The following is a 13,201-nucleotide window of genomic DNA, read 5'->3' as shown; positions in this document are numbered from 1 at the left end:
TTCCCTGAAGTGCTCTCCACTGCTGCAACCTGTTTCTTCCCTCAGCCGTCTCCCCCATTCTCCACGTGCCTTCCCATCGCTTGCACCCAGATTCCCCTTAAGTGCGCTCCAGCTGCTCTTGTCTCCCGTACATCCAGCCCGCAGGCTCCTGAAGACTGCTCTGGGCTTCACCCTGCAGGGCTTCAGAGTCTCTCGCTGCTTGCAGCTGCACTCTCCTCTCATCAGTTGCCACTGATCATTCACTCCACTCCTTACTCCTGTTTCTTGACTTAGCCTTTAGGTACACTCTTGCAGATTATCTGCTATTACAACCTCACAAATTAAGTCATTAATTTTCTTCTATGCTGTTACATTGCATAATTTCACTTATCACCCATATTGTATCATTGCATTGTGATTCACATCTTACTTGTGGTTATAACACCCCATTGGTCGCCTTCACTTTTCTGATATACTTTGTATTTGCATTGATGCCACTGTGTTACATTATATATATAGCTATTAACCACTTAATGCATTCTATCTGAGATTGTTGACCATTTCATATAGAAGTTACCATTTTATTTTGCATTTCTTTTTGGTACATTTTGCATTCCACACTGTATCTAGAGTTGTTCCTATATAAAGTTGAGTTGCTTATTGACTGTACTGTATCCCATTGTGCTGAACCCCACTTACTGCACCCCACTCTTAGAACTCCCTGCACTGTTCAATAAGAAGAACCCCGCCCCCATCATTGTCTATTGTAAACACCCTATAAACCCCATCCCATCGTATTTCATTGTTAAATTCCCACCACTTCCCTTTTCCTTTAATAAAGAAATTAATTGGCACCCCACCTGTGTGGTAATTGCTCCCCAAGATCCCATATACCTGTGGGCAGAGACACCACAGAAGCACAAAAGGCTGCTTTCCCTTGTCTTCCTAGGTGAAAGATCTCTTTGCCTAAACAAGTTTCTCACCTATATTCAGTTTTAAGATACTTCAACCCCACATTGGCTGAAAGACCCACCTTTCTCAGCTTGCAAGAACTCTGTTCCATTGTGTCTGTCTAGTGATGGATGCCAAAGATGGCTTCTGTCCTTGCATATATCTTCCAAAGTTCAATGAATTTGTTTCAAGAGGACAGATGACCTCATGCTTTTCTTCATTTCCTGTGGGTTTCCCATTTCTTTGTATGTAAATGGGGCTTCCATTGTTTTGATTCCACTATGCCTAATTTATGTAGGAGACAGGTATATAGCGGTGTCATTCTCTCGTCTCTAGAAGAGATTTTGTTTTTCCCTTTGTTTGGACACAGAGTGTAAAGCCTAATATCAAATGAGTATCCACAATTCCTTATATAATGTCAATACATACATTTTACCATGATATTAATCACCAGTATGTCACAGACTTTCATAAAACACCTCACTTGATAAACTTTTTTAATACAGTCATGTGGAAGCAGAGAAAGAACTGACAGGGATTTGTAGGGGATCTTAATGCAAGACAGTCTCTGTTAGCAAGAGTCAGGCTAGCTGTCACCCAATAAAGCGAGATTTGTAGAAGCAACGATTGCGTGAGGTGAGTGGGAAAAAACTGTGTGAGAAGTTGTTGTGACCTTGTGTTGATAATGAGAAATGTAGTCTGGCATCTCTTTAGAAATGAGAAGAACAAGATATCAGGATGACCTAGGTATAAACAAAATGCAGCTGTTGCTTATTATTGTCTGTAACAAAAGGTATAAATTCTTGCTGTAATTGTTTACCTGTGGAGAGACCTGCCTGGGACTGGGGCACCCCTGTGTCTTGGGGCACTCCCTTTCTCTATACAACTATAAAGAGAAAATAAAGTATCTGACTCTGCTGCACCCAATCAAAATGTGAGAACTAAGTTTTTCTCCAACAGTCGTATTGTAATTTGATTTACTGTACCCCTATATTCACCCCTTTTATGAGACTATGATAAATTTTGTACAAAGTATGCCTTGTGAAGTATCTTTTTAAAACTCATAATTTGCTTATCACTACTGCCCTGGTAAAATATGTGTGGCAACATTGCATGTAAAGTTATAGAATTCCTCTGTATGTTATTACAAGACATATTTCAAGTCGGGGGTAGGGAGGGGGCAATCATAAACCAGTTTCCCATGGACAAAAGGCTAGCCAACACCTCCTCCAGTGTCAACAAAATCAAATGGACCATCACCTGATTAAGTGGCTATTCTTTGGCAGGAAAGAGGATGTGGGTGCAAATCTACATCCTGACAAAGAAACAGCTGGGGGTTCCTGTCCACGCATACTTTGTTTCCTGAACCTCAGCTGGAGATAATTCTTGAAGAAGAGAAAGAACTATAAATGGAGGAGGTGCCCCAAATTATCTGTTCCTCCTTTCCTCTCTACCCCTGGAAACCACAACACCTGGAAAACAAAGGAAACAGCTTTGGACTGGAGGAGGTATCCTGACTGAAAGAATTCAGCCAATAAGACTCTAGAACCTGGTCAGAGAGACCTTTGCTTTGAATTTACTCTAACTTGTTAAGTTAGGCAATAGTTGTGATTTACTTTTATTATCTTGTAACCACTTCTGATTTTTATGCTTCATTGCTTGTAATCTTAAAATCTATCTTTCTGTAGTTAATAATCTTGTTTATTGTTTTCTCTAGACCTGTGTGTTTGGACTGAAGTATTTGGGAAGTTCCATTTGAGATAACAGGACTTGTGCCTATCATTTTCTATTAATAAAATGACGAATTTTATATGAGTTTGTATTGTCCAGGAGACTGCTGGGCAGTACATGATGCACATTTCTGGGGGAAAGTCTGGACCTGGGAATTTGCTGGTGTTACTCTGCAGTATAATTCAAGGATGACTGGCTGTAGCATTCTTGCAGTATAATTTACATGCTGGAGGCTGTGTGTGAGCAGACTAGGAATGGTGGTTTTCACAGCAAAACAGTGTAAAAAGTGCCCCAGACTGGAGAACTGAGGGGACACAGTTGTTCATCAGTCCAGGTTGTACTCTCAGTAATGTCACATGTATACAATCAGTTGATTCAATTGCTTGTCACTTGAGGTTCTAACCCCCTGCCTTTTGTAGCTCAGATAAAGTTTCTCTTGCCTGATGGAAGCTGTCTCCGTCCCATTTGTTAGCTTGATGGCTTTGTTTATCTAATATGCAAATAGATCGTCATTGTCTCTGCCTGATGACTGGGCCAGCCAGACAAGCAAATACACATTATTCTGTCTAGGGCAGATCTGTGTGCCACCTCACCCTGACATGCCTGGTTTAGATACACTTTAGTCATAATTTCAGCATATCTTCATAACTCTCAATAAACACTGTGCACATACATCATACAAGAATATTAATGATCAATGAATTATTAATTTTCCAATGATACATTACATGACACCTTTTAGATTCAGGTTACAACCACAGTGAGTTGGGGTACATGGAATTGGTCAGGCCAGCTGAAACTCATTACCTCATACCAGGGAGCCCCTGGCCCTCTGGCACTGGGATTCTCTTAGGGTCACAAAACTTGCATTTTTGCTCTTTATCATTCGAGAATACCAGCTTCTGTCTTGTTGTTGAGTTCTGAAACATACTGTGATCAAAATATACTGAGAAGTGGCCTGATGACCTGTATGGAAGAAAGTGGCTTGATGGCTATGGATAGAAGAAAAGAGGGAGGGCAGATGAAAAATGAGAAAAGTTATGAGCAACATCCATATCTTGGTGCAGCTTGGCCTTGGAGTGTATTTAAGTTGGTATATGCTTACAACTTTATAAATAGGAAGCACCCTCAAGTTAGCACTATAGTAAGTAGAGAGAAGAAAAACTAAAAAGGAGAAATGTTCATTTCTTAAAAACAGGGATGAAGTAATCAACACTTCTGAGGAGGAAAATAGTCACATGTACTGTATATGGCTGGTAAATTGATTAGTATCTCACTATCAGTTTTACCATCTCTTCTTTAGAAGTATGCCACTTATCACTGATTTAAGCATATTCATTTTCTGTTAGCAAATTTAGCCCCAACTCTTGATGAACTGCAAATACAAAAATAAGTGATGATGAATCATGCATGTATTTCCTATAATGGGAATTTATATTCTGCTGGGTGCCAACACACACACACGCCTTCCACATTAGGAAAGTAATTTAAATTTGCTCGATCATCAATGAAAAAAATCTATTAATAATTGCACATGTGATGAAGGATAGGTAGAGCTGTGTGTCATCTGCATATTGCTGGCACTTTAGTCCTTGCATCTGACAAGTTCACCTAGTCACTGAATGTTGAAATGTTGAAATGTTGAAAAGAACCAGAGATAGAACTGATCCTTGTGGGACTGCATAGGGGAGGGATTTATTGGTGGAGATCCAGTTTCCCATCATGATTCTTTGGGTGCATCCCTCCAGGAAGAACTCAAACATTCAGTGCATTACCCTGGACTCCTGACACCTGTCTCAAGCAGGGCTTGAGGATTTACAAAGACCCAAAAAGCCAAGAAAAGGAACTCTCTGGAGTAAGAGACAATAATCTATAACCATATAAGTGATGAAGAGAAAGCACAAGTTGTCATCACTGCAGAGGAGAGACTCTGCCAAGATGAGTGTCTCATGAAAGGTGGATCTGAGCTTTCTGAACTAGACAAAAGCTGTAAGGATTGACTATTGGGTAAGAAGTACCTTATTAGATAGGAAATAACTTGTTAGTAAGTGTAGGCTATTGATTGCATTTTATGTTTTTCTTTTACTTGGAACCTTAATTGCAAACCCTTAATACTTGCTTTTATTTCAATCTCTGTCTCAAGCTCCATAAAACTTCAATTTGGTTTTACTATAAACCTAAGTGCATAGGTGCTGACTCTGTGGGTGCTCCAGGGTTGGAGCACCCGCGGGCTGTGCCGATCAGCTCCTCCTCCTCCCCCCGCAATGCCTCCCACTTGAGGAGGATCAGCTGTTCAGCAGCAGACAGTAGGCAGTGGAAGGGTAGAGGAGAGAAGTGAGTGTGTGGTGTGCTGGGGGGAGGGGGCGTAACAGGGAAGGAAGAGGCGGGACATCGGTGGGAAGAGGCAAGGCGGGAATGCAGCCTGGAGGAAAGGTGTGGAGTGGGAACAGGGCCTGGAGTGGACTGGGGATTGAGCACCCCCCAGGAACTCAGAATGTAAGCAACTCTGCGTAAGTGCCTTGTGCTGAGGAGACTGGTGAACTAGGACTTGCTGCTTTCACGAAGGCAGCAGACAGGCGTACATTATGGGTGTCCAGAACAGAACAGACAGGGCTCTCAAGTGTAACAAAGTGGGATGTGTAAATTGCTAGCCTGAATTGGGAAAGAGCTGGGCTCCTGGAGGCTGGATAGGAGTGCCTGTGTTGCCAACCACCATTGGAGAGGGTCTCCCCTGGTGGGCACAGATCAGGCTCTCTCATGCTGTAAGCAGGTGATAGTGATCCACACCAGATACCTTGGGTAATTCTGAAAAGTGTCACAATGGAATGACAAAATATGATCCGGGTCATTAATGGGGCCAGATAGAAAAAAATACAGAGTTCTCTCCAAATATATTGTAACAGTGCAATAAGCAACTACAAGTAATAGTGAAACTCTGTTAAGCTAGTTGGCATATATTTGCTTAAAAGCCTATTTAGAAAAACATATATTATTCCAGAAATCGACATGCAGGCTTCATGTGATGGTACATCTAAACTGAATAATTTTGTTTTAAATTCTCTCTTTCAAAAAAGAAAAAGAAAACCCAAACAATAAGTGAGGACATTTTCCAATACACTTCTTGTAAGATGGAAGTCTTCCAAGATTAAAGTATGCCTTTTAACCAGCTTCCTTTATATTCCATTATATTCTAATGCCACTGACATTGCATTTCTATGACAAATGAATTAGACTTGAATATCGGGAGAAGAAAGAGAAAAAGAGAAAGAGAGGTGCTCTACATTTCAACCAACCACCTATAATATACACTGGATTAATTTCCCTCTCTCCACAGGAATTGCATTGCTGTGACAGGCGAACTGTTCTCTGAGCAGGGCAAGCTGCCCTTTTAACTAGCTCAGTGGTTCCCAAACTTGTTCCACCGCTTGTGCAGGGAAAGCCCCTAGCGGGCTGGGCCAGTTTGTTTACCTGCTGCGTCCACAGGTCTGGCCGATCGCGGTTCCCACTGGTTGCAGTTCGCTGTTCCAGGCCAATGAGAGATGCTGGAAGTGGCACAGGCTGAGGGACGTACTGGCCGCTGCTTCCAGCAGCTCCCATTGGGCTGGAGCAGTGATCCACGGCCAGTGGGAGCTATGATTGGCAGGACCTGTGGATGCGGCAGGTAAAAAAACCGACCCGGCCCGGCCCGGCCCACCTGGGGGCTTTCCCTGTACAAGCGCCAGAACAAGTTTGGGAACCACTGAACTAGCTCTACTGTATCTGATATTTTAAATATCCATTTTAATTCCACTCCACTCATTCCACTCAACACAAAAAGTTTATAAGATTGATGAAGGTAAATATGAACTGGATAATTTTCTATGTAATAGCCATCACGGAAGTACCAGAATAGCAATAGAAAAATTGAAACATTTTACTATTATTTATTCTGGTCCTGCTCATAATGTGCTAAGTGCTGTCCATATACATATGTAACCCTTCTGCCCCTCTGAGTTGGCAGCAACAAGGGCCGTGTTCAGTATCCAGGGGTTCCGTTTCAATAACACAATGCATAACCGGCTCGAGCCTCCACCCATTGACCTGGGACACTTACATACCACGCCCCCGGGGACCTCCAGGAGGCAATACTTCCCCTCTTGCAAGCACGGAGTCTGAGTGTAGCAAAATCCTTTTAATAAAGGAGGGAAACAATGTGGCATCACATTGGAGAAATACCACAAACAGGATTATAACACAAACCATAAGCAAAAAAAACCCACCTCCAAGTACGTCTGGCAATGTCCTTTCCCCCTTAGGGTCTTAAGTCCAATCACCCCAAAGTCCAACAACCCAAACGTCGCTGGTCAGTGCCACCCCAGAGTTCAAAAGTTTATCTGCAGAGTTTTACCCCCCCCAGCCTGGGTGGGGGAGGGGAAGCCCACAAAGGGTGTTAAGGGGCACGTTACGTGGGCCAGGGCCAACTGCTCCGCCTCTCCATGGAGTTCTGCTGCAGCCTTCACCACGACCAGCTCCAGCTGTGCCGCTCCTCCAGCCGACCCGTGAGTCACTCCAGCTGTCCCTGCAAACCGCTCCACTCCGCTCACTGTTCCATGGGCTGCTCCAACATTCTGCAAACTGCTCCGCTCTACCAGCCACTTAGCGATATGTCTTCAGGCTCCCCCACTAGCTAACATAGCACTCAGTGATCTCAGCTCAGCTCTTTTAGTGATTTCAGCTCTTAGTAGGGGAGCCCTGGTGCTGGTGCACCATTAGCCCAACATGAATTCAGCTTAGCAGTCTCTGGATGGACTCCTAATGGAATCAAAATTAGCTCTACTCTTTAACAGTGGAGAGAGGAGGATGTGCAATTGATGTTCCAGGCCCTCAAAAGGGGCCTATACCATCAGATACACACACCAGTCCCCAACCTCTCTCAATTCACTGGGTTTTGGAACCCATGTCCCTTGTCTAGCAAGTGTCACTTAATTTATATTGAGACATCTTCATAAAGCAGTCTCGTAGTTCCTCATTCACAAAATCGGGTGGCAACACTCTATTTATCGTGCCCCGATAACAAAGAAATTGGGGATCCCAGAGCTATCAAAATAAACATCCCAGGCTGCCTTGGGCTATGCTGGGTGTGCCCATGCAAATACCTGAGATTCCACACTTCCTGAAATTTTTTCCATACTTCCCATAATTCACCACCAGATGTCAGGGTAGAGCCCATCCTGACTCTGCTTACACATAGGAGACACAGATCCCAACCCTGTGATGAGCTCTGTTGGGCAGACCCTTGAGGGCACGCAGTTCCATTGCCTTCAGTAGGTCTGTGTCTGGGTGCTCATTGCAGGATCAGAGCCACTGTCCTGTCTCCAAAAAAAAGTTACAGTTTAATAGGATGAGCAACATACCAAGGGCAGGGAAGAGGGATACAGTGAAAATATCTGTAGTTTTATACACATTTCACCTATCGTGATTATTTATACATTTTTAAATATAAAGAAATAAAATATTGGCTACACTACACCATCTCCTTCAGACTATTCAGTAGTAATTGGCTAGTTTCTTACAGGCCTCATAGCAAAAGTAAGTTTGAAAGAAGGCTTTGAAGCAGGAAATGGTAATGACTTTACTGCATTGATCATCTCTGCAATGATGCCTTAATATTTTACATCCCTTATGCTACCTCTGACAGCAGAACACTTCTGACAATAGAATTACAGTCCCAACTGAATGTTCTCTATGTAAGTATTAAAAAAAATGCACATATACTTCATGTTTAATTTTGTTATGCAAGCACCACAGGGCTTGGAGAGATGACTATCTACAAGAAAAGATAATGAGTGTGATGTCATTTATCCAGATAAAAAGATATTGTAGGTCTATATATACTTATCTATATTTGCCTTAGGGTAAGAATCTCTATGTTTCATCTTCCTGCTAGCAGCACTGCTGGTGCAGCTAGTCTCGTGGGAAAGAAAAAGGCGCTGCGATTTTTTTTTCTCCCGCATAGCCAATTACAACAGGGTTCTTTCTTTAAAAAAGAGAGCAAATTTCCAGTCTCTTCTTTAAAAAATGACGGTAATGTAATGATTTGCATACAAAAGCACTTTAATATTTGTACTGTAGTGCATCTGGCAATTATCTGACGAGATATAGCAGTCGTTTCAGCCATTTGCCACAGGCTTGACATTAGTGAGAAAAGTAAAAAGCATTCAAATCTACAGAAAAAAAGGGATATTCCAGTTTTCTACCAGCTACCTTTAACATACTTCACGTTTAATTTCACCCTGTTGCCACAAGCACTGTGTTGTTATGATGGCTGATCTGCCATGGAATAGCTGTAAAAGAAAATCAACAAAGGGTCGCTTCAGCGACTTTCAGTACAATTTACTGGCATTTGTATCTTGCGGCTGCTGCCGCCTGTCGGGGTAATGACACATGATGGGTGATTAAAGTGCAAGTCCTTAAATCAAAGCTGTGCCGATGGTCTGAAGAGGCAGTGAACAGCACTCAGAGCTTGTTCATTTCTCATAGTGGGAGGATCTCATTAGAATAAAAAGGGGCCTGTTATACTAACAAGAGTGAGTATTTGTGTCTAGGGAACCTTTGCATGTTTTCAAGATTTACCAAAGCTTTTCTCTAGCTTCTCCCAGCCTGCATTCAAAAATAAAAGTACTACAATCCATCAACATTTACTTGAAATTAGAACAGAGGCTCCCAATTGTTTGTTTATACCTACGTATTTCAAGAAAGATACACTCATCCTTTGGCCAGGAGGGTGGCGTAGAAAAAGGCAAGGCAATTGGGTATGGCAAGAAAAAGGCACTTTTTGGGGTGTATGTGCTGCTTTCAGTTCAGCTGAATTAATTTTTTATTATTTTTTGCCTTTACTTACTCCATTGTTCTGATGAGATGTTTAAGTCATTGAACTATGGAGTCTCCCTTTTCCATTGGACAGAATCTCAGCCCTCTCTGCCTAAAGTGGCTGCAACAGATAAGAAATTTTAAACTTTGGCTCAAGATGGCAGAACATAGAAGGAGAAAATAATAAAACATAGAGTGTACAACTGGAGTTTTGTCATGGAAAACACTATTTATTGACCATGGAACTGCAAAATGTGGAATAAGGCCAGATGAAGAAATAGCAGTCAGAATAGTTGGGCTTCTTCACAGTGAACTTGATACCGTGAGACAATTGTTCTTCCTACAATGGATTTTTGAACATGCTACAGATGGTAATTTTTATCTTCCTTTACAGCCACACCATGGGTGATGAGCTGGAGTACTTTGCTGAGGTAAACACACTGCAAGCTCCATTATCATTCACTGGCTTTACTGCAGGAACAAGGGGTCACTGAATAAAATTAATAGGCATTAGGTTAAAAACAAACAAAAGGACGTACTTCTTTACACAACACTCAGTAAACCTGTGGAATTTGTTTCCAAAGGATGTTGTGAAGGCCAAAACTATAACTGGGTTCAAAAAAGAACTAGATAAGTTAATGAAGGATAGGTCCATCAATGGATATTAACCAAGATGTTCAGGGACACAACCCTATGCTCTGAATGTCTCTGACCTCTGACTGCCAGAAGCTGGGACTGGACAATGGGGATGGATCATTTGATAACTGCCCTGTTCTGTTCATTCTTCTGAAGCACTTGGCATTGGCCCCTACTGGAAAACAGAAAACTGAGCTAGATGGACAATGGGTCTGACCAAATATGGCCTTTCTTATGTTATTATGTAGGTATTTTGGTAAGACAAACTCATTTAAGTGTGTCTTTATTCTGCAGGATAAAGGTACACAAAGGAGGACAGGTGTACATTTGTTTTTCACCTATGACTACTGCAATGTCTCAGTGATATGGTAGAGTGTTACCTTTCAACAGTGGAAGATATAGTTTCACAGGACTCAGAGTTCCCTTATATAAGGCTCCATTTGTTCTTTGTGTTTTTGTATTTAATTATCATCATTTATTTGTATTGTAGTAGCACCTAGAGCCCTCAACTGAGATCAGGGCCTCATCATGCCACGTGCTGTACACATAGAGTAAAAGAATACCTTGCTGTGAAGAGCTTACAGTTGAAATGGAGTTACCAGATATAGAGTGGGAGGGGTGTCATAAACAGATAGTTAAGGGTTAATGTCTCTTTTACCTGTAAAGGGTTAAGAAACAGGGAACCAAACACATGACCAGGGGACCAATCAGGAGACAAGATACTTTCAAATCTTGGTGGAGGGAAGCCTTTGTTTGTGTTTTTGGGCTTTGCTTTGTTCTCTCTGGGCTCTGAGAGTGACCACACATACCTACAGGCTCTCTAATCTTCTATTCCAATTTTGTGAGTACAAATGTAGAAAGGCGGTATAGTCTTTTTATTTGTTTTCCTTTATTTGCAATTGTGTAGTTTGCTGGAAGTATTTTAAATTGTATTTGCTGGGGAGGAGGCTTCTTTTTAGTTTCTATAAGCTGACAGACCCTGTAACTTTTTACCATCTAAATTGCAGAGATAGACCTTTTACTTTTTCTTTCTTTTTATTAAAAGTTTTGCTTTTAAGACCTGTCTGATTTTTTCCCCTTGTTGAGGGTCAAGGGAATTGAGTCTGTACTTAATAGGGAAGGAGAAGGGAGGAATCCCTTTGTTTTAGATTAATGGAGCTTGAATCTGGATTGCCTCTGGGGGAAGGTATCATTCCTCTCTGTGTGGTGATTCAAGGAGTTGAATCACGGTGATCTCCTAGTGTACCCAGGGCGGGAAAGAGCTGGGAGGAAGAAAGGAAATGGTTTATTCCCCTTTGTTGTGAGACTCAAGGAATTTGGGGTCCCCAGGGAAGGTTTTGGGGGAGACCAGAGTCTATCAGGCACTCTACTCTAAGTCCTGACTGGTGGCAGCATTACAGGATCTAAGCTGGTAATTAAGCTTAGGGGAATTCATGCTAGTACCCATATTTTGGACGCTAAGATCCAGATTTGGGAATTATACTATGACAAGGGGAAACAGACACAGAGAGGTGAAGTAACTTACCCAAGGTCATACAGCAGGTCAGAGGAAGAGTAGAGACTAGAATCCCAGGCTCCCAACCCAGGGCCCCAGCCACTGGCTGTTTTCTTCTCTGCTCCAAGCTCTTGTCATAGATCTCTAGCAGGGTTTAGCTAAAATATTTGAAGTGGGGTAGCTTAGCATGATAACTATTATCTGCGATTAATACATTCATGCTGGAAGGATGCATGAGTCTGACTCCAGGGTACAGCTTTAGGTTTATGTATTAATCATGTATAATGCAAATAGTTAAGAAGTGTATTTGAGAGGAAAGTGAATGAAGTGATTTTATTGGTAGACAAGACTTGCTGGATGTATTTTGGTGTTCAGACTAAATGTCACCAGTCTCCCTGCTGGCACGCTAATGAGTGATGGATTTAGGAAGGATCAGGGAAATCATGGCTGAATCCGGTTGATGATTTTAATAGGAACATACCACAGATTACTTCCTATGTTTTATACTGAAGCTTGGCTCCCATTAGAAATTCTTACCAAACTGTTTTAACACGTTATACATGCTCTAGTTTGGAATTAAAGTGTGATAGTGTTCAGATGAACCCATCTGTGCAGTTAGTTTTTGAATGGTGCCCATTTTATATAGACATCTCTTCTCCTATGACTCCTGGACAAACTTCAATTAACTTTAGTTCTTCTTTCACCTTCAAAGGCTTCTTATCCCCTGTAGAATTTCCTTAGAATCCCCTAATTCCAACCACCACTGGAAAAAAGTCCATTTCTGGATGCCTTCTTTCAGGGCTCTCTCATTGGTTTTTTTCACATTTTATATATCCTGGCGCATGTGAAGTTTGAAAATTGCATATGATGAGCCCAGAAGATAGTCATACCCAATGGTAATCTTCGGATGGTAAGGAGATGGATTATAATTGTTAGGCATAAACTATGTTTTTACAGTTCTCAGTCTAGCCCTTTGGCTGCTGCTCCAATATCCACTTTGGAGGCTCTTTCTCCTCCTCACCCTTGGAAAGTGGGGAGGGATAGCTCAGTGATTTGAGCATTAGCCTGCTAAACCCAAGGTTATGAGTTTAATCCCTGAGGGGGCCATTTAGGGAACAGGAGTTAAAAAAGAACTGTCTGGGGATTTGTTCTGCTCTAAGCAGGGGGTTGGACTGCATGATCTCCTGAGGTCCCTTCCAACCATGATTTTCCTTGGGGCTCTGTCCTTTGGTACCTTCTCTCTTCCTGGTATGCTTATTCCTTATGCAAGCTTCATCAGTCATGCAGCTTTAGCTATATTGTCTGAGGTAAATCATCTGACAACAAGCACCATTTGGAGCACTAAATAATATAAATACATATCTCGAATTGTCACCAGGTGCTAGCAAGGTTGTTTTTTAGCCTATATCAACTGCATAGTAAGTCTGTTTATTTGAGAAAAAATGAGGAAGAGGCAATAAATCAGTAAAGTACATTAGATCAAATGTTCATTCTAGCCAGTTATAAACTACCAATAAAAACACTTATCTTATGTTAACATCTACTGTAAATAGGGAATAA

General features: G+C 41.8%; 1 protein-coding gene across 5 annotated transcripts in view; it reads right to left on the bottom strand.

The window, feature by feature from the left end:
* The window catches only part of DSCAM (DS cell adhesion molecule), a 662,018-nt gene that overhangs the window by 202,856 nt on the left and 445,961 nt on the right, over positions 1 to 13,201 (bottom strand). The window contains exon 12 of one of the 5 annotated variants that reach the window (XM_030577499.1): positions 7,630 to 10,000. The exons of 3 other annotated variants lie outside the window; for them this stretch is intronic. In XM_030577499.1, coding sequence (XP_030433359.1) covers positions 9,966 to 10,000 — 35 coding nt within the window. In that variant the 3' untranslated portion in view covers positions 7,630 to 9,965. Of the gene's footprint in view, positions 1 to 7,629; positions 10,001 to 13,201 lie in introns of those variants that run through there. One more of the 5 variants, XM_030577508.1, reaches the window with a different exon arrangement.

The sequence above is a fragment of the Gopherus evgoodei genome, chromosome 1 (genome assembly GCF_007399415.2).
Source record: "Gopherus evgoodei ecotype Sinaloan lineage chromosome 1, rGopEvg1_v1.p, whole genome shotgun sequence".
Lineage (NCBI taxonomy): Eukaryota > Metazoa > Chordata > Testudines > Testudinidae > Gopherus > Gopherus evgoodei.
The sequence above is the reverse complement of the archived record's forward strand: the minus strand, read 5'-3'. Positions and strand labels throughout refer to the sequence as shown.